The 20,849-nt window shown below is 39.0% G+C and overlaps 1 protein-coding gene across 2 annotated transcripts; it reads left to right on the top strand.

Moving 5' to 3' along the window:
• The first annotated feature begins 41 nt into the window (after window positions 1-41).
• On the top strand, window positions 42-20,844 carry MYSM1 (Myb like, SWIRM and MPN domains 1). 2 transcript variants are annotated; one of them, XM_033008812.2, is made up of 20 exons: window positions 42-143; window positions 2,977-3,052; window positions 3,259-3,329; window positions 4,376-4,453; window positions 4,586-4,612; window positions 5,127-5,205; window positions 5,903-6,001; window positions 6,616-7,373; window positions 8,581-8,711; window positions 9,868-9,971; window positions 10,896-10,973; window positions 12,095-12,183; window positions 12,508-12,562; window positions 12,647-12,697; window positions 13,411-13,485; window positions 13,769-13,957; window positions 14,215-14,347; window positions 16,422-16,527; window positions 16,641-16,698; window positions 17,599-20,844. In XM_033008812.2, the coding sequence occupies exons 1-20, from the start codon at window positions 64-66 to the stop codon at window positions 17,749-17,751; spliced, it is 2,490 nt and encodes an 829-aa protein (XP_032864703.2). In that variant the 5' UTR covers window positions 42-63; the 3' UTR covers window positions 17,752-20,844. The 2 variants fall into 2 exon arrangements, with proteins under 2 accessions (XP_032864703.2, XP_042659641.1); XM_042803707.1 differs by having other exon boundaries at window positions 140-198.
• The last annotated feature ends 5 nt before the right edge of the window (window positions 20,845-20,849 follow it).

Raw genomic sequence — 20,849 nt, 5'->3', positions numbered from 1 at the left:
GCAGGCGCCGGCGCGCGCTGCTCCCGCCTTTTCTCGCGAGATCCGCCAGGGGGGGCCGGTGTCATGGCGGCGGCGGCGGCAGAGGAGCTGGAGGTGGATATCGAAGGGGACCCGGTGGCTGCGCCCGGAGAGGCGGCGCCGGGGTGAGTGAGGGATGGTGGCTCTGTCGCTCCGGGGAGCATGGCCCTTCCCCCGCCGGTGGGTTTGCGTGAGGTGGGGAGAACGGTGCCGCCCCCGCGCTGCCGCTTGCTGAGGGGGCTGCCGCGGCAGGGCCGCGCTCGCCCCGGGGATCTGCCTGCCGCCGAGGCTTCCCGGCGCCGGGCACCTCAGGAGAGACACCCCGGAGCCTCACTGAGGGCCCGGGGCGGGCGGGAGGCGCCAGGGTAGAGCATCTGAGAGCCGGGCATGTGAAATCCTTAAAGTAAGGTGAACGCAGAACTGCCGTCATGGGGTCTAACAGCACGGGAACTACGGACACTCGGTGGTGAGGCTGCTGGGAGACTCTTTTAAAACACGTAGGCAAAAGGTGCCCTGTTGCATAACATGGCGAGTCTGACAGGTTCAGAAAACTGAGCATAGGGTCAGAAAACTGATTCAACAAATTCACAGGTGAGGGCTCTGTAAACAGATGTTGAAGTGGTGGATAAGGAATTGGCTGGGTGGTCACACTCAGGGAGTTGTGATCAGTGGCTTAATGTCCAAGCAGAGAGTGGTGACAAGGGACATTCCTCTGAGGTTGTTGGTGGCCCCGGCACTGTTTAACATCTTTGTCAGGGACATGGGCAGTGGGATCGAGGGCAACCTCAGCGAGTTCACTGCTGACACCGAGCTGTGTGTTGCGGTGACACGCCGGAGGGAAGGGATGTCATCCAGAGGGACCTGGACAGGCTGGAGAGGTGGGCCCGTGCAAACCTTATGAAGTTCAACAAGGCTAAGGGCAAGGTCCTGCAAGTGGGCTGGGACAATCCCAAGTGGGGCCAGAGGAGGCCATGAAGATGCTCGGGGGGCTGGAGCAGCTCCCCTGGGAGGTTAGGCTGAGAGAGTTGGGGGGGTTCAGCCTGGAGAAAAGAAGGCACCAGGGAGACCTTAGAGTGGCTGTATGAGCCGACAGAGGAGCAACCACAGATGAAATGCAGAGAGCAAATTTGTTCTCATTAGGTCATGAACCAGGGATCTCTGCAGCAGCACGCAAGCAGGGACACAGCCACTGCGGAGCTCGGTCCCTGCTAACTAGAAAGAGGAGAAGAAAAGATCTGGAATCTGCTGATTTTGCCTGTAGATACTGGGGAATTTCACCGGTGTACTTTTCCACTGTGCTCTGATCTTTCCCTCAGCAGGGCAGAAATCTCGAGGGTGTTCAATAAGGTGCTTCTGAGTGGCTCCCAAGCCTGTGTTATCTAAACGCATGAATTCTACCCATCAAGCACACAAAACTAAACCATTAGTGTGATATATGTGATTTTAAGCACCCCAGCTGCAAGTCACTTGAGCACGTTTACAATCCTGCTCGCTTATCTTCAGTTGTATTCCCACAGCGGCCTTCCAGTACTTAAAGGGGGGCTACAGGAAACATGTAGAGGGACTCTTGATCAGAGGGATAAAGAGTCCCTCCAGGACCTTCCAGGGATAGGATAAGGGATAACAGCTTTAAATTGAAAGAGGGTAGGTTTAGATTAGATAGGAGGAAGAAATTCTTCACTGAGGGTGGTGAGGCGCTGGCCCAGGGTGCCCAGAGCAGCTGTGGCTGCCCCCTCCCTGGAAGGGTTCAAGGCCAGGTTGGACGGGGCTGGGAGCCCCCTGGGCTGGGGGAAGGGGGCCCTGCCCGGGGCAGGGGGGTGGGACTGGATGATCTTTAAGGTCCCTTCCAACCTAAACCATTCTGTGATACTATGAAGTGAATGGGCAGCAATTATAACATTACAAATGTAGCAGTTGCAGAAGCTGGGAGAGTATGAGGGGGTTGTACCAGAGCTGGTGGCTGGACTGACAAGCTGTCCTAGAGTAGCACTGACAGAATAGTGGGCAAAGGGGACTACTTGTCTGACCCATTTCTTGATCTGCTCTGAAAGAAGCAGGAGTTGTATTGGTTTCTGGCTGCACACAGGGATTTATCCTTACCTATAAAGAGGAAATTGAACTGATGGCACAGAGCAGTTCAGAATAGTAGGGGAATCTAATTCAGTAGCTTTGCTGGGGATATAGGTCTAATTTGTCTCTTGAAAAATCTGAATGTTGTTCTAGAATCAAAGTTTTTTGAAAACAAGTAATTACATGAATTGCTATGGAGATTTTATGCTACATTGAAATAAAAGAAAGTTGATCAATGATGTTAGTAAGTGACAGATTTCTAAAGGTAATAAGTAATTATTTAGAGAAAAGTTCAAGCATAATCTGGTTGAAGTCCGTGAGAGCACTGACAACCTGGTATGATAGGATTCTATTAAACCTTGTGTAAGTATGAGCTTTCCTTGGGAGGAAAACAGACCTTTCTTTACAAGAGGATGTTTTTACCTTATTGAAGGAAAGATTTAGAAATGTTAAGTGGAGATAATACAATTCAATGACACTTTTAATATTAAAAATACAGTTCTTTATTTGTCCATAAAATTCAGACTTCTCTCGTTTGTGTATATTTTACATGGTCCCTCCTGCTTTCAGTCATTCTGGATGAGAATTTTTACTGTTCGCGATTTCACTGGTATCTCATACAGTCTGCAGTGAGATAGGTGAGGAGTTGTCACTGAGTTTACTAAAAAACATGACGTACTGAGGGAGATTTAGGCTATGTGTAATGGTATATGAAGAGAGAGTAACATTATATAATAGTCTGCAATATATGACTTTAGTTTTAGTATCTAATTCTGTCATCTTCTGTTAATGTTTTTGTTATTTACCACACCATTATTTTAACTCTGACAGCATTAATTTTGTTTGTATACATTTGCATTGTTTTGAACACTGAAATCTTTTTTTCAGAGATCGTGAAAACACAGCTTCAAGCTTGCTGCAGGATCACTACCTTGATTCATCTTGGAGAACTGATCACTGTCTTGTAAGTATTTTTTAAATGAAAGGTACTTCTAGCAAGGTTATCAGAACTTCTGATTTCTCCATTTTCTTCCCTCTGTATACATGCTCTTTTAGGTTTTCGACCAGTGCTTTTTGCTTACTTTTAGAAACTATTATACGTTGATTCTTGATACTTAGGTAACACCATGACAGAATTAAAATATTAAAACATACTTGTATTGTTTGCAGCCATGGACATTGGACAGCAGCATTAGTGAAGAAAACAGAGCTGTCATTGAGAAAATGCTTCTGGAAGAAGAGTATCCTTTTGCTGATTTGCTTGTATGTTTTCCTGTAGAACAATGGAAAACTTCCTGTTACTAAAGGAACTGGATAAATCTTTTCCCCTTAAGGTGACTGAAGCACTGTTGTCTTGTAGGTAGATAGCAGAAATCAGGGAGGACCCCTGAATTAAGTATCTAGCTACCTGCAGCTTCCTCTGATACTTCTGATTCTTCAGAAAATTTGTCAGTTTGTCCAAAGCTTGTCAGATTTAAGCTGGCACTGGCACTAAAAATAACAATATTTGTCCCCACTTCAGCTACTTGTTCGGTGCCACGTCCAGCACTGTGCTGATGCAGTTGTTTGTGTGGCTTAGTAGTGAACCTGAGCAAACAGCTGATCTGGCTAAAAATAGCAAGTTTTTTTTTGTTGAATTGTTCTTTACTTTCACTGGGTTACTGTCTAGTTTTGTCTGGCTGCATTCATGCTTCTGCCAGCATGCAGGGAAGGAACAGCTGCTGCTTCTTTTTCTTTTTTTTTTTTTTTTTTTTTTTTTTTTAAGCGGTGTTGGCTTAAATAGTCTTGCCACTAGTAACGTCTCTGACATAAGTTGACCTCACAGACTAGGTAGGTTATAGCAATAGTAAACACAGGCTAATGTATTTTAATGTTCTTCTTGTACTTGAGTGTAGTAATATACAGTAGTAGAGGAACAAAAAAATAAAGCAATTAAAATTTTCCTAGTAGAATGAATTATTGAGGCTTAATTTGAAAATAGGTAAGGTATCAGTACAACGAAAATTACTTCAGTATGTTTTCTAACTCAGAAAAGAAGAATGCTGTTGTAGAAACAGCATACTTAGATTGCTGCAAGTGAAGTGAGCGTGGGGGGTTCAGAAGTCAAATGTCACTTCCTTATGCTTTAAACTAGTAGGAGTGTGTGAAATTTTCAGTTTTGAAAGCAGTGCAGTATTTGCTTGAACAGCTGAATAATTTTGAACCAGGATAATTTATGTGATTATTAGAATTATCGTGTGTACAAATATCTCTGATGGTTTGAAAACTTACTTATTAACTATTTCAGATATTATTTATCTAATAAATCACTTTCTGAAAAAATATGGCTCAATCAAAAGGAAGTGGAAAAAAGATCTATGAAAAGGTAAGCTGTGTTCTGGGAAAAAATCTCAGGTGAGAAGAAATTAAAAGTGCTTCCAAAATGAAGTTATTTGCTGGGATATGCAGCAGCATCACAATTATTAATTTTTATTTTCACTTTGTGTTTTGTTTGCAGCCCAAATAAGAAAACTGGAAAAGTCATGTACGTACGTTTTAATGATTAAGTGGATTTAAGTGTGGTGTCTGATTTTTGTTAAGTTACTGGACACTATTTTAGAAAGTTACAGTTCCTTAGTTCCTTCTGTTTGGCTGTACAAAATTATTTAAGAGACCTTTCAACACAAAGACATTTTGTTGTGTGATTGGCCTGTAGTAAACTAGTGTGTTTGGTTTTTTTTTGTAGCACAGTGGTCCTTATGAAAAAAAACCTTGTAAATTCTAGTTGATTTTCTTGCCTGAACTTTTCTGTTCGCTGCTTCTGTGTATTTCTGTACTGTTACTGATGAATGTTGTCTTGCCTTGAATCTTCCTTTGTGATGGAGAAGCTGACATGATTCTTGTTGTTTTATTTATCAGCCACATTAAAGTTTAAAACAATAGATGCAGTTTTACAGAAGAGGTGGAGTAGTCCTCCTGTCAGACGTTGCCTTCAGTTACTGGTATTTGAGAATATATATTTTTAAGAAAGCATTAACTTCTGTTTCCTGTTTTCTTAGGGTGCGATCACCTACAAAATCAGCTAGCTACCCATTAAAGTGGACATCAGAAGAAAAAGAACTGTTTGAACAAGGGCTGGTAAGTTTTGTTTCTATATGTAATATTTTTAATAGAATTCACTAGTTTATCTTAAATTTAAAAATAATAAATATAACATGCTTGTTTAATTATCTGCCTCTGCTTTTGTACTTCTAATGTGTTAAAAATAACTGCCACCTAGTAAGAGTATAATGATAAATCAGATTGATGAATCCATCCAAATGGCTTTGTTTGCCAGATTTTGTTCCTGCGAGGCTGATTACAATCTGAGATCACAAAATACCTCACATATACAGCTTTATGAATTGTACAATCATAATGCTGTGGTTAACTACAGGGACCTTAGTGCGTGCTTAAGGCAAATCAGCTAATAAAGTGAAATCCTTTAACTACTATTGTAAAGTCTTTAGAGATTATAGGATTGTACAGTGCTGAATGTAATAGGGTTTGCTTTGCCAAGTACAAATTCATATCAGTAGGATTCCTTGGGTTACTAGGGAGCATAATTCACAGTGGGCCTGAATTGGGTGAAGAAGAATCCTGTAGTTAACAGTAGCAATAACTTACTGTTGGATGCAATTTTATTCTTGGTAGAATATGAGTAGTGGGGTTCTTTACCACAGGTTTTCTGTACCGTTTGTAATGAATAATTGAGTTTTTAAACTCTTTTGGCACAGAAAGTGCAACGTCTGGACTGTTAGAGTTTGGGTAACTTAAACATGCTTTGTTGTACTAGGTGAAATTCGGCCGCCGGTGGACGAAAATTGCCAAGTTGATTGGAAGTCGTACTGTTCTACAAGTAAAGAGCTATGCTCGGCAGTATTTTAAGAACAAGGTAAACAGAGTATCTCTGTAGTTAGCAAGAAGGCTCTTTGACAAGTGTGCTGTTGTATGTGTAGCTTGATTTTAACCTTTCCTTTCAGGGCGCTGCTCTTAAAGTACATACTGACTTTGTTCCCATATTCAGCAAAGTGGAATATACTTATTTGCAGTTTTAAATATGAACTCAGACATGATTTCAAATTCCCAGAATGACTTTGGTATTTTTATTGCTGGTATAACTAAACAATAAATGTAGTGTAATTGTAGTCTCTTATACTGTTGGTTGTTAGTCTGAAAATACTTGTTTCCTGCTATACCGCTATTTCAGCTCTGTGTTTTAGCTTTAGCCTGATTTGATACTTCAGGGACATTTCAGGAAAAATTACTACTGTTTGGTTTTTTGTTTGTCTTTGAATGAAAATACTTCTAGCCCGAGTGTAAATTAATATGTATACCTGTAATGCTGTGTAAAAGCCAGTTGCAATGGATTAAAATGTACTAAAAGGGTAAGATGAGGAAGAAACACTTCAAAATGTCTACTGTTCAAGTAAAACAGTTCTGACTGTTTGGGAAGCAGAGGGAATTGTTTTGGTTTTCCCTCCTAAAAGTGTTTTATATTTTCCTAAGGCAAAAAATGGTGAATCTGAAAAAGAAGAGCAAAGTCAGTGTGGTAGCAGTCTGCCCCTTGAAGATGGGATAAGGGCGGAAGCGTGGTCGTCTGGAAACTTGAGAGGACGTGCGGACCCCAATCTGAATGCAGTGAAAATTGAAAAGCTGTCAGATGATGAAGAAGTAGACATAACTGATGACATGGATGAACTACTTTCTCCTACCCTCCAGCAAGAAACTGGAAAATCTGAATTACCAGTTATTTCAAAAAGGCCAGTTGAAGAAACTAAAGCAATGGAACATGTGTTTTCATCTGTCAGACACGGTTCTGCAATTTCTTTGCCTAAAGAAGGTCCTGAATTTACCAATCCAGTGGATGCATTAGTATTTCCAGGTGTGGCAGCAACGTGTTCTCAGCACGTGAATGGTGATAAATTTGTGAACTTAGATTACCAGCAATACAGTAATTTTATTGAGAAAGCTGAACAAGGCAGAGGAGTCGCCTCTCGTGGTACTAGACAAGTAACTGATCGGGAGCTTACTGAGGAACAGAGAGACCTGGCTGATAATGGATTGCTTTTTCCTTCTCCCTGCCAAGTGGATGAAGATCATCAAGAAGAAGCGGAGGAGCTTAAGCCACCTGACCAAGAAGTGGAGGTTAACAGAAGCATCATTCTGGAAGAAGAAAAGCAAGCTATTCCTGAATTTTTTGAAGGGCGCCAGGCCAAAACACCAGAGCGTTATTTGAAAATTAGGAATTATATTTTGGACCAATGGTAAGATGCATTCATTTCCTTTACTGAAATAAGTGATTAAGATGATTCATGTCCTGCTTTGTTGTAGTTAAAACACTACTTAGTCACTAATAGGTTACTTCTGAAAAGGAGTAAAATTTTTTCATGGTAGCATTATAAAGATTGCCAGTGAACAGCACTGATTATTATTATCTTCCCCGTTGGGTTTTTTTGTGGCTGTTTTTGGTTTTTGGTTGGTTGGTTGGTTGTTTTTTTTCCTGTTATTCTGGAAGCTAAGCATTGAAAATACTTTGAAGCATTATGAAAATGAGCGTCCTGTATCAGAACAAGCTCCATCTGTTTTGGTTACATTATTTTCCCCCCAATTTTTGTTATCCTATATGTAAGAATGCATATATGGTTTTACTAAATGATTCCTCAAAAGAACTGATTAAATTAATTCTATAATGAGGCCTGTTGCACTGTAGTACTGCCTTTACAGAAGGGCAGCTAGAAGAAATGGTCTGTGCTAGAGTAAGTAATGCTGACTAAAAAAATACTTCGAATTAAGAGTCAATTTGGTGTCGTGCTTGTACACTTTAATATTTTATATTCCATTTCCAAAGAATCAGGTTAAGGAGCCTTAGTGCTCGGTGGTAGCAGGCTCAGTACACAGTTTTGTGTGCTTGTTGTGTTGCTTAGCTTGCTTTTGAGTACAAAGAATTGCTGAGTTAACTCTGTTCTCATGCAGTTGTCGTGGGTATTGACAGCTTATTCTAGTTGCAGAGAAGCTCTAAAATTCCACGCCAGAGAAGTGTTGAACTTGAAATGATTCTGTATCAGTTTAAAAGCAAGTAATAAGTGTAGAGAGTGAAAACAGGCTTATTTATTACCCCAAGGAAGCCCATCATTACGTGAGCTATTTGGACTAATCTAATGCAGACATTCTTGTAGCAATTTATTAGTATCATAATAGTTCTGAGTAGTTCATTGCTTCCTGGCAGCAGTTGTGTTGGAGAGTTTGTTTTAATGCATGGAACATAAGTTTCGCTCTGCATAGTGTGTATGAATAACCCTAAAATAAATTGTATGTGTGTTGTGAAATTTATATTTTTGCTATGATTGTCCTACTTAGTGGTGTGGAGGGAGAAAAAAACACTTCGAGCTTTAACTTCAGTTTAAGTCACAGATTTCCTTCTTCCTCTCTTGATTTGTTTACTATTTGACAATGTGCTATGCTTTATTTTAGGGAGAGGTGTAAACCCAAATACCTGAATAAGACTTCAGTGCGTCCAGGCCTTAAGAACTGCGGTGATGTTAACTGCATTGGGCGGATCCACACATATTTGGAATTAATAGGAGCAATTAACTTTGGCTGTGGTAAGGTATTTTTAGTGGAATCAGTTCAGAACTTAAATTCTAATCAGCCGAACACATCTGTTGTTGACTGTCAGCTTTTTTTAATTAAAATGAATGTTTTCATGTGGAAGCTAAATATTAAGGTTAGTAAGTGTGTCTTTAAAAGTGGTAAGTTCACTTCATCGAAGCATGGATGACTGCACTTAATCAGAATCAAGCATCCATGTGGATAATCTTCCAACTTCTCTGTGCTCTTAATGTCTTAAATAGTAATCGTTACATTTAAGTTTTGTAGAAGAGAACCTTTGTTTGGACTGTGCTTAGCATAGTCATGTTCCAACCTGTCTGGCTGTTGCAGGACTAGTTAAGGTCAGGGTATACTGCTCGCACAGAAGGATGCACATTAATCCTTACTGGGAAGGACCTTCTGAGCAGATTGTCCCTCACGACCTTGGAAAATCTAGAGGGGTTTGTAACCTGCTTATAAGATCGTGGATTTTTGGTTTTAGTCGAGGCCTTTTATTTTCTTTCTTTCTTTCTTTTTTTTTTTTTTTTCTATTTTCCCTTCCTCATCTTTACTGCACACCAGCTAGTGGGATTATTTTTTTGCATTGTGCTTTTCTGTATGTCCAGTGTTGAGAGTTGTTTCCTGATACCTGCCGTATCTGAAATTTTGCCTTCCTTCTGCGTAAGACAGAATTCAAGTTACTGTTTCTTTTCCTATACTGAATTATAACTATTTTCTAAATAAAAAACCAATGTCTTCATCCTCAGGACTAGTTTTTACAAGATTCAAATGTTAAAATTAGGTGACATGTTAAAAGTATATATACACTTAGAAGTTACTGTTGGTTTAGTCTCTCCGGATTGATTTTGGTCCAAGGCTGAGGGACAGTCACCTAGGAGAGGAGAAATGTCCTGAAAATACATTTTGTCGGAAGTAAAGGTTATTAAAAATAAACATTAAGGAAGGAGGTTTTCCAGTCTTAAAAATGCTGTGGTAGTGGGAGAGGACTGTATGATCAGAGATGTTTTTTCACTGTGGGTTTTTTTGTTGTCGCTTTTTTCTTTATGGCATTTGTTGTTCCCACTTATCTGTGTCATTCTTGGCTCTGTACCAGTAATAAGCGGCTTTCCGCTTCCCTGAAGTTCAGTGTGTCTCTTCTGTGTCCTGTAGAACAGGCTGTTTACAACCGGCCCCAGCCGGCTGATAAAACACGGTCCAAAGAAGGCAAAGACACGGCGGAAGCGTACCAGCTTGCTCAGCGCTTGCAGTCCATGGTACGTTGTGGTGAGGGAGGTGGGGGCAGCAAAAAACATTCAGCACGGAGAAGGTCTCTTCAATTTTCAATTTCAAGCCAGGGCACCACAGGAAACTTCTCCTCTCCTTCAGTTGGCAGGTTCTGCTCTCTGACAGGTGTGTCTGCCCCTAACTTGTGCTGACCTACACAATTGATTTCTGTTCAGGTACTTAACAACGACTGTGTTTCAGTCTTTTCCCTGCAGCCCCAACCTCTTCCACCCCACCTCTCCATAATTTATTAGCCTGAATTAGCCAGGAAATAGTGTCATGTATTGATAGTGTGCGATTAAGTTGCTTGCGTTTAACTGTTAAGCGTAGTAGGTATATGCTGTGGCTTACTGAGAGCCTTATGCACACAATTAAGTACAGTAGTAACTCATTTATAACTATGTGAATTAACAGGGCTTGCCAGATTTAATTTTCATATTCACATTTAATGTAGCATTTTTAAGTACTTCAAAGTAAACCAGTTGATGAGAGGAAAACTAAACGAAACCCACTAAAAAAAAATAAATAGAAATGTAAAGAACTGTAGCATACACTAGATGTAAACATACTGGGTTTATAGCTTTTTGTATTGTCTGAGCTGTAATTCAGAGCTGGATAATAACGCATTGTTGCTGTCAGCGATGTTGATGATCCATGGAACATCAACCAGGTGATATGCTTTACAGCCTTAAAAACTGAAAACTTCACTGATGATATTTCCTGACAGACTGTGAACTACTTAATTCTACAGAACTCCAGGGTGTTCATGCTTTTCTGGAAATATGTCTTAGCGTCAGTAATATTCATGTGGCAGTAACCTTCTGGACAATGTTCTTATGGCCGATTAAATGAAGCAAAATGCAGTTTTTTTTCAGGAGTAAGATCCTTGACTCACGTTGATTTGCTTGCTGCAGCGTACAAGAAGACGGCGAGTGCGAGACCCTTGGGGAAACTGGTGTGATGCAAAGGATTTAGAAGGACAGACATTTGAGGTAACCCTTCTGTGTTTTAAACTTTCCTTAAATAATTAATTCTTGCTAATTGCTAGCAGGTGGTGTTGCCTCAAATATACAAGGGGAACAGTTGTGTAATAGGTACTTAACCTCTCTTTGTGGAAGCAATAATTTGAAAATAATGTAGCAGCTGTTACATCTTTATGCTGCTGATAAATTCAACGGTTCTTTGGTGTTTATGAAGGTGTGGGCACGTATCGCCCTACACTGGTTTATGCCTATAAAGTTCTTTGCCTTGTCTTGCAGGGGATCTCATGACCCTTTGTTTTCAGTTAACTGCCTTACTAAAGCTAACAGTAGAGGTTAGGAGAACAAGATTTAAATGTATGGGTTTTTTTTTTTTTTTCAGTTCTGTATGATTTCTTTGTGCTTATCGTGCAGGTGATAAGAGTTCTTAATATTAATCCTGCTCTTAGGCATACCTCCAGAAATACTGTGGTTTATGAAGTGCTTAGCAAAAGTCATACCAGTTAAAATATTTTATAGAAGACTTGGAAAGAAAACACCCACTTGTCCATTCCTACAATTTCAAAATATGAGGAAGTGAACAACTGTAAACATCCTATTTTTCCTATATAGAAAACCACTTAAATTTGCAACCTTGAGTAATAGCATCATGAAGTAATTGTTACAGATACTCATAATGCTGCACATATTTTTGAGTAACTGTGGTTATTAATTCCAATACTTTCTGCAAAATACATATTTGGATGGAAATGAAGTTTGGAAACGCTTATCCCTAAAGAGTTATGATAAATTCTGGCCAAGGACTGTAACGGCACATTTTCTCTGTCGTTCTCACACTTGCATTTATGCATGGTTTGCGATACGAGCTGTGATTTTACTGGATTTGATTGTCTTGGAGAATGTAAGAATCCTCTCATCTGACGTCTTGGGGACTAGATCTGGTTGTCATTACTTTCACACTGCTTGATTCTGCTACGGCTGTTGCCCTCTATCTTCAGTAGTCCTGTACCACACACAAATGGGGAGCATAGCAAGAGGACAGATGTCAGCGATTTATTCTGGGCTGGTTTTGGAGTCACTACTGAAAGAGCACTTAAAACATTAAGACATCTAATTTTTTAAAATTTTTTTAGCATCTCTCTGCTGAAGAGTTAGCAAGAAGAAGGGAGGAAGAAAAACTGAAACCTGCAAAATCTTCTAGAGGTTCAAGACAAATAAAAAGGTATTTTTTTGATGTACATCATGTTCAAACAGATTTTTTCTAGAAATTAAACAAATGTCTTGGGTAGCATCAGGCTGGAAGGCTGCAAATCATTAATATGTATTACGGTCTGAAATAACATGCATGCATTTCAAATGTTTTGTATTGCAGTTCATGAGTGTAGGTAGTGAAGTTTATGTATTTGGTGGAAGTCATTCCAGTGTGGGATGAGGAAATCCAGTAAAGAAAAGAAGGTTATTTTTCCTCTGCCAAGGAGACAGAGGGAAACTAGAAAAGTTTCCTGACTGTCCTACATCTTTAGAGCAATTTTCTTTCATTTTATAGTTCCTTTGATCCCTTTCAGCTGATACCATGCTGTTTATTCACTGAAGAAAAAAAGGTATGTACCTATGAGTGAATAATCAAGAATGCTTGATTACTTACAGTATTCTCCTTATACTCATTACTGTGTTTATCATTGCAGGAACCTTTTCAGGTGAAAGTGTCTTCTGAAGCACTTTTAATAATGGACTTGGTGAGGATTAAGTTTTATCTTTCAAAAAGCTATGATGTATATGTTGTGTGGTTTGGGATTTTTGTTGGTTTGGTTTTTTTTTTAAATGGGCAGCATAAGAAGATCGAGAAATACAGTACTTAAGTTGTCTTCTTTCCATTTAGACCTAGAAGTGAGACTCTACTATTAAATAAAACCCCTAAAGATGATTTTTTTTTTTTTTTTATGTTCTGCTTAGATTTTCTAGAAGGCACATGGTTGTACACTAATAAGAGCATTACTACTCTCCCTCATACGTTAAATATAATTTCCATAAGGCTACTTTCTAAAATAGAGTGCCGTTTTGAAATCTTAAGGATTCATTTTCCACTAGCCTGGGAATTGATTTTTGTGTTTATAGATCAGTGTGGGGGGGTTTTAAATAACAACAGATTGTACCAAAATTGGTGCAGTTGTTCAGCATTGTTCAGGCTTCAGTTTTGAAGCTCCCATTGCTTCGTGCACGGAAGTGTTACACAAATGTACTATATATATGCCTGTATATAATAAGCAAAGATGATCTTTTCTGTTTGCTTTAAATCACAACACTGGGTATTTGAGAATCTTTAGCTGTCCCAAGTTTTCCTTCTAAATGTCACTTGCAGCTGTGAAGCCAATGTATTCTGTCATGTGCAGATCAAAACTAGGAGAAATTATACAACTGGAACTTTAATACTTCTTTAATATCATTTTAGCACTCTCATGTGTCTATGGCAGAAGTAATAGGGCTGCTAGGTGGAAGATACTCTGAAGCTGATAAAATTGTTGAAGTAAGTGTCTTTTTGCATTTTCTCTAAAATATTAGAAGTGTTATGATAATATATATAATTTGAATAGATAGAAAAGTTATTTTGGAAGGGCAACTACTTAAATATATTTAAATGGAAGTTCATTACTGTAGTCTTGAAATGTGAGAGTTACGCTTATGTCCAAGTGTTGGCCTGTCACCTCCATCCTGAGGAAGATCTGGTAGATGGCTCTTAAAATTCTTTAGGTTTTTATATAACTGATGGAGATTTCTTGCAGTTATCTATCTGGAGACTTTTTTAACAGGTCTGTGCCGCAGAGCCGTGCAATAGCCTCAGTACGGGCCTGCAGTGCGAGATGGATCCGGTGTCGCAGACTCAGGCCTCGGAAACGCTGGCTGCCAGGGGCTACAGGGTTATTGGGTGGTACCACTCCCACCCGGCCTTCGACCCCAACCCCTCCATCCGAGATATTGACACTCAAGCAAAATACCAGGTACCTGCTGGTCTGCACACTAAAAAATAATAAAAAAAAAAAAAAACAGCAAAAAACCAACCCCAGCAACCCTAAAGCTTCCCTGGCGTTTACAGGGTTAATGCACATTATTGCTCTAAGGCAACTTCGAATCAGTTCAATCATGAATCGACATGAAGTCTGTTGGTTTAATTTCAGAATGCTGTTCTGAAAAAAGTTATATTTCTTGTATGTGGGTTTTTTGTGTGTGTGTGTTTGGTTGTTTTTTTTTTTTTTAGAGTTATTTCTCCAGGGGTGGCGCCATGTTCATCGGAATGATTATAAGTCCTTACAACCGAAATAATCCTCTTCCGTATTCTCAGACTACTTGTCTAGTAATTAGTGATGAGATCAGTTCTGATGGTTCCTACCGTAAGTACTGGTATTTTATCCACTGTCTTAATTTTTCTTTCCCTTTTGTGGATACTAAGGGCAAAAATGTTGTCTGTTCTTGAACTTGAGAAATAAGTATTTATATTTTTATGTTAGTAATTTGTGCAGTACAAAACCAGGGATTTCACTTACAGAGTAACCCTGCAAGTAGTCCATGCTGTCATGACACGAATATGCAGGTATAGATAGATAGAAGAATGTGGGAAATAGTAATACAGAAAAACAATCTGTGGAAGAAATTAAAGGGCTGGGAACAAGGGTCACTGTTATTTACATCCAGTATCCATACGAATAGCTGAGAAACTGCTTCGCATGTATTGCTTATACTTTGCTGAGTTGGAAAATTCTGAACAGACTCGCTGATGGAGGACACAGAAGTATGATGGCAAAGAGCTGGCTGCTACAGCGGCCAAAAATCCTTACTTGAGTAACTTGGCATTCAGAAGGTCAAAGGATCAACCTTGCCAGCTGTTCAGGAAAACACCAGCTCTGAGAGATGAAGCGCTACGCTGGCTTGAATCCCAACCTAAGAGAAGAAATTCTTGATTAAAAATGTCATTGGCACGTCATGAAAATGAGATGTTTTCCTTTCTCGAATAGTTAACAACATATCTCAAATTGATGGTATTTCCAATGATGATCAGATCTTCTGCTTGTTCCCTGATGTTAATTTGAGGAGAATTCCCACGATAACAGCATATGGTCGTGGTGGCTGCCTCTTCCCTCTCCTCCTCCTCCTTTCCCCTCTTTAAGTCCTGCTTTTTGCATCCAGACTCCCAGGTTTCGGGTTTCCTGGCCAAGGCGGTAGCAGCGGCCATGGGAGCCGACAGTTCCCCCTCTGTTTTTTCCTGGGGAAGTAAGCAGGGGACACCATCTGCCAGGAGACTGGCTTCGTAGTCCTCGGGGAAGGGAAGTGACGGCCACATCTGTGCAGTGATTCCTGTTTACCACACTGATAGCACTGTCATTTTATCCTCATTTCAAAGGCATCCCGCTCTTGTGGTGTGGAGTTTAAAATGCTTAGAAACCTTATCTGCCCTTAGAAGTAGACATATTTCTTTGGTTGTATACATTTTCTTTCCGAGAGGACTTCATATTTATGTTTATCTCCCCAAATCAAGTTGTTACAACGTGGTATCTCCTCTAGCTCTTTGGAAAAGTTACACCATGGCTGTAGCACTACAGTACTGTGCAAATGAACAAAAATTAGTATTTCATATGAGCCGTAAATATTTCTATAGATAATTCTTACTCTTGGAAATGCATTCTGTACTGAACACTTCTCCCATTTGAGATTTGTTCAAATAACAAATGGTATTTATTGCTTTTCACTTACTCTGAGGTCTAGTTGAAAATCACGCATTTCATCTCATTAAATTCTTACTATCTTGGAAAGGCTGATTTTTTTTTTTTTTTTTTTTTTTTTTTTTTTCTTTTTAATGACCTACTGAAATTTACCATCTCTTTCTTTCTCCCTGATTTTTGGTAACTCAGTTGTGCTCTGCAAGTTCTGGTGGACCTTCAGAATACTTTCTAAATTCCTCTTCTGCCACCTGCAATAAGCTAGAAGAATTTCTTCCGTTAGGAGCAAAATTCCTCTGAAATACAGAACAACAGTCAGCTACTTCACCAGCTAGGTCATATATAAAAACCAAAACCTGTTGTATTCACTTAATAACCCCATAGATCTTAGAGAGAATACAAAAATGGTACAAAGTTATAAAAACTCAATTCATTTCACTGTTTTTATCTGTTCCGTTGTAGATTTGTGTGCTTCCTTATGGCGTGAGGAATTAGTGAGGGCAGGGAGGAGAACAGGCTTGTTTCCTACTCTCAACAAAATTCAGTTTGGAATCCAAAATGCATCATGCTTCTCCCTTAACCTCCTTAACATTGGCCAATGCAATTGGGACTGCAAACTTCTGCAGTCAGTAATAAATTATGAACAGTTACGGGAAGGAAGGGATTGTATCTAAAACTAAAAAAGAGAAAAAAAAAAAAAAGTTGTGTACTAGAAAAGAAACACTGAAGAATCATGTCCTGTTGATTACAGGCCTGCCCTACAAATTTGAAGTCCAGCAAATGTTGGAGGAACCTCAGTGGGAATTAATATTTGAAAAAACGAGATGGATAATTGAAAAATACAGATTGTGCCATAGGTAGGTGTCTACTTCTAGTATAAAGAATATGCAGTTTAGACTTTTTGCATGTTTGTGTTTCCATAGAGTGTGGCTGCTTTCTATAGCACTGCTGTTTGTTTTTCATTCAACAGCAGTGTCCCCATGGATAAAATTTTTCATAGAGAATCTGACCTGACTTGTTTGCAGAAAGTAAGTTTCCTTCTTTTAGCTTTTTAAATTTTAAATGTTTTTTTTTTAAATAGAAATCTGTTTGGTATCATCAGAAGTCACCTGAAGTTACATTCTTACATATCAGAGATGGAAACTACTCACAATAAATGGCTTCTGTGGTGCAGCTTATTTACTTACAAACACAATTTTGAACTGTGTTTGTAAGTAACTAAGGAGTAGGAAGTAAATAAGGATGCTCACTTGAGAGAGTTGGCGACGACGGTTACCTGCAGATACCAGGTTTCAACCTCAGTTTGGAGGAGAACGAATGGTCAATTAATCGTATCTCTTCTCAGCCTGCTGTACACTTTTGGTGTTGAGAACTGCATGTGTTTCAAGAGGAGATTTGGACTTCCTAGTCCTCTGTTCCACCAGTGAAGTAGTGCTGAGCCGTGTTTGTCATGCAGAAGTGAGAACTTTAATTTTCCAGTCAGTGTAGTCGTTACTGTGAAGTTCTAAATAACTACAGCTGTAACATTAATTGCACGAACAAGACAGAAAATCTGCCCAAAGCAAAAGACATAAACAGAAAACACGTACACAATGATTACCCACAGCTAATTTTTTTCTTCTCTCAACATGCCTTTGCTTATAAACAGCTGAAATCTGAAATTGAGTTGACAGAATGCTCTTGAATTTAGCTGTTGTGTAATTGGGTTTAGAGAATTGGTTTTAAATCACCCATGTGTTCCTGTGTGACTGTTCCTTTCTAGAATTTATATTGTGCAGTTGAACACTTTCTGTAGTGTTAATCCAAAATAAATAAATAAAAATCCTTTTGGAATATTTATCAGCTAGAAGGGGAAAAAAATGAATTCAGGAGAAAAAACAACTCTGGAAAAATGACAATTTAAAAAAATCTCTTCTTCTTTTGACTAGCTTTTGGAGTGCATGAGGAAGACTTTGGGCAAGGTAACAAACTGCTTCATTGCTGAAGAGTTCTTGACTCAGATAGAAAGCTTATTCATTTCCACATACAAGAGTGAGAAAAAGAGTAATGCCGAGGAGAATGAGAATGAATGTTCAAATTAATTGCCAATGTGATGGCTTTAACAAAACAAAATTATGGAATTCTGGTTTTGTTTTTTCATTTCCTTCCCCTCCTCTCCATTATGTCTACTCTTACAGAAATATTATCCATTTTAATAGTAACTGTTACAGAATCTGGTGCCATCTTAAAGTACATTTAAACCGTAACAGTGAAAAACTCCTAATATGTGTGACCTGCCTACATGAGGAACACTCAGTACTACCATTTTGTAAAAAATGAGTGTCACAGAATTGATTGACCAACAGTCTGCCATTTGGGAAGAAGGACAACCTGGCAAGAATACCGTGCTTCAGCCTTCAAGCAGGGTTTGTGTCTCTCGTCTTTCAGTTTGGGAATTTTCTCTTTTTATTTATTTACAGGCACACATCTAACTCGGAATTAATTTGTTCCTTAGTGCTTTAGAGATTGTAAGTTTGAATGAAATCACAAAAGAGGAACTTAAGTGAAAATTCCGTAGCTCAGTGGTTTCAAACTTCCCTGGTATCCGGTCTGAAGATTTATTCAGTTGTAGTTTTAACACATCATCTGATTTTTTTTTTTTTTAATTTTTTCTATTTTTTTTTTTCCCTCCCATTGATCCCAGTGGTCAAGAAGGTTTTTGGCATGTTCTTTGCCATCTTGCTTCTATATTGGGGAGGAAAAGCTGGCAAGTTTTCCTGACTTCTTGGTAGTGGTTGTGCTTGTTTCCAGTGGAAATGATAACTCCTGTCTTATTACGGGTTGCAATCTTTCTGGTCTTCCATTCTACAGGGAGATAATATGCTGTTCTGCCAGATCATTGTGATTTGTCCACTTCTAATTGCCACTGTTTCCTGTGGAAACAAGAGCTCTTGATTGACAGCAGAGTGCAACAGCAGAAAACTATTTGTCTTTTAAAGAAAAAACCCCACCAACTTTTATATTCAGTCTTCTCTATAATGTGCAGTTCAATAAGAAACACACTGGTTTGTATCAGTTCTTCGGTTATAATTTCATACAAGCATATATTCAGATAAACTAGTCATAAACAGATTGGTCTTGATTGAAAAGTTTCTTGATTGCAACTTGGCGATGCTTCATGAGCTATATCACTGTGAATCTTTGTAGAAAAAATGTGCTTTAAATTTGCTTTCAAAATCATAAGGAAACTTGACTTGTATATAGATATTACTATTTACACAGATTTATCTTGGGCAAAATTTTGCAGAGGTCTAAAATATATTTGAAAACATGAAGCAAGTAAAACCTTGAGTTTATATCTAGAGGGGTGACAATGGACTCAATTCCTATTTTTTAAAAAAAATGTATATATCTTATTCTACATAACATAAATGGAATTTTAAGATTTTTATATGTTTACATTTTTAACTTCAGCTTTTTGTTTGTATAAAGAGTTTGAGAGGCTTTAAAATTGTTGAGGTGCGCATCCCAAGGAGGGAACTCCTTTACAGGAAGTTAACATTTTTTTTATCACGCCTCATAAAATACTCGTCTCTTTTTGTGACAAAGTGGAAGGTGCAGAGCCTGATCATGGGAAAAAGTGAGCCCTTGATACTCATTGATTCTCCCTGTGCAGATGAAGAGCCAAGGACTTAGAAATAGTGGTGAATGTTCCATGCCCTCTCCTCTGTTCAGATCTGTGGTGGGCAGCTTTAGATCCCACTAACTGTGTGTAATTTACAAACTCGGTGTATCCAGCTGTGTAAGGCATGTTGACTCAGTCTGCGTATGTTCTAAAATGTCATCTTTGGAACTTCCTAATTAAAAATATTGCATGGCTTTCTGTATTTCTAGTCTTAACTACACTTGGTGAGAAAGCATTCCTTCCCTACCTAGCTGTGGAGTGCTCTGCAGTGTAAGGTATCTTCTGCAGTTTTGTGTAGGTTACTATCTAGAGAAATCACACAGTATCACTGCCTGTACTGAAAGCTGTAATTAGTTCTGATTTGTAGGAAGAGACTTTTGAACCTCTTGTGTAACAGCAATATGAAGTAGATAATGTTCGTTGTCCACATACAGTCTGTTCCCAACTGTTTAAGGATGGATGTCCGTATTACCCAAGCAGTGGTAACAGTGTGCTGGCTGCTTCTCTGTTTAATGATTAAAATGAGTTAAAGTAATACAGTTGTATTAATTGGATTTAACGGTGATGTTACATAAGAAAAGTTTTGAGTAAAACATACTTTAGAAGCAGTTTGTCTGTTAAGGAGATGGTGCAGTATTGAGCCTTCGATATGCACGAAGACTCCAGATGTTCTCGGAGTTCAGTAGCAGGGTGGTGTGGGAGGAAATACAACTGCCAGTACCAATGTAACTGGTATTATCACAGAGTCCTCTGTGAACTGGCAATACCACCTTTGTGATGCTAAGTAATATTTTGTTGGCAGAGGCCATGGTAAGAAAATAACTAACCTACTTCTCATAATTGGTGTGGTTAATAATCTGAGTTTGGAAGTTGCATGCTTCTAAAACAGAAATCTATTTTACTAATACTCTGATTTCTGCTACCAAACACATAAGGCATTAAGTATTTTTATAGGGATGCTCTTCCTCTTCCCCCCTCCCACCCCACCTCCAGCAATTCTTTTTATGCCAGCTTTGTTCTAGTGTACCTGTTGTGGACTAATACTCCATTTCTTTCTGTAAAACCAGCTGTTATGCCTTCCCAGGTCCTTCCTCAAGAGGTGGGAATTGGTTGAGTAGCAAGTAGAATGATACAACTTAAACTGGAAAACTCAACTTTAAAAAACAACCAAAAACCCCCAAAACCCCTTAAATGTAACTTTTGGCAAATACTCTTTATGGGCAGGTGTTGGCTGAGCCAAGTTTTGCGGTTCAAGTTAGCAGCAGTGCTTCTTCACAGGGGCATATGCCTTGTGTTCCGGGGAGGGGAATGCCCCTTTTTTAAAAAATAAGTAATTTTCCCAAAACAATTCAGCTAAGGAAAACAAATAACAATCCCCCAGCCAAATAAGAAAATTTCACCCTGTTGCCGTTGGTATTAAGTACTTTTTTTCCTTTTGCTTGCTGCTTTGATATTCCAGACTGATGGTATAAAAGAGTCTACTAATAAAGGCTGTATATGCAGTACCTTAGACGA

This window comes from Tyto alba, unplaced genomic scaffold (assembly GCF_018691265.1).
Source record: "Tyto alba isolate M040663 unplaced genomic scaffold, T.alba_DEE_v4.0 Super-Scaffold_1000006, whole genome shotgun sequence".
In the NCBI taxonomy this organism is placed as follows: Eukaryota; Metazoa; Chordata; class Aves; order Strigiformes; family Tytonidae; genus Tyto; species Tyto alba.
The sequence above is the reverse complement of the archived record's forward strand: the minus strand, read 5'-3'. Positions and strand labels throughout refer to the sequence as shown.

Bases quoted from the DNA above. Each gene is read 5' to 3' on its own strand.
- MYSM1 (XM_033008812.2), top strand. From the start codon at position 64: ATGGCGGCGGCGGCGGCAGAGGAGCTGGAGGTGGATATCGAAGGGGAC. The intron at 3,053-3,258 runs GTAAGTATTTTT...TATTGTTTGCAG, and splicing joins GGAGAACTGATCACTGTCTT to CCATGGACATTGGACAGCAG. The intron at 14,348-16,421 runs GTAAGTACTGGT...TGTTGATTACAG, and splicing joins CAGTTCTGATGGTTCCTACC to GCCTGCCCTACAAATTTGAA.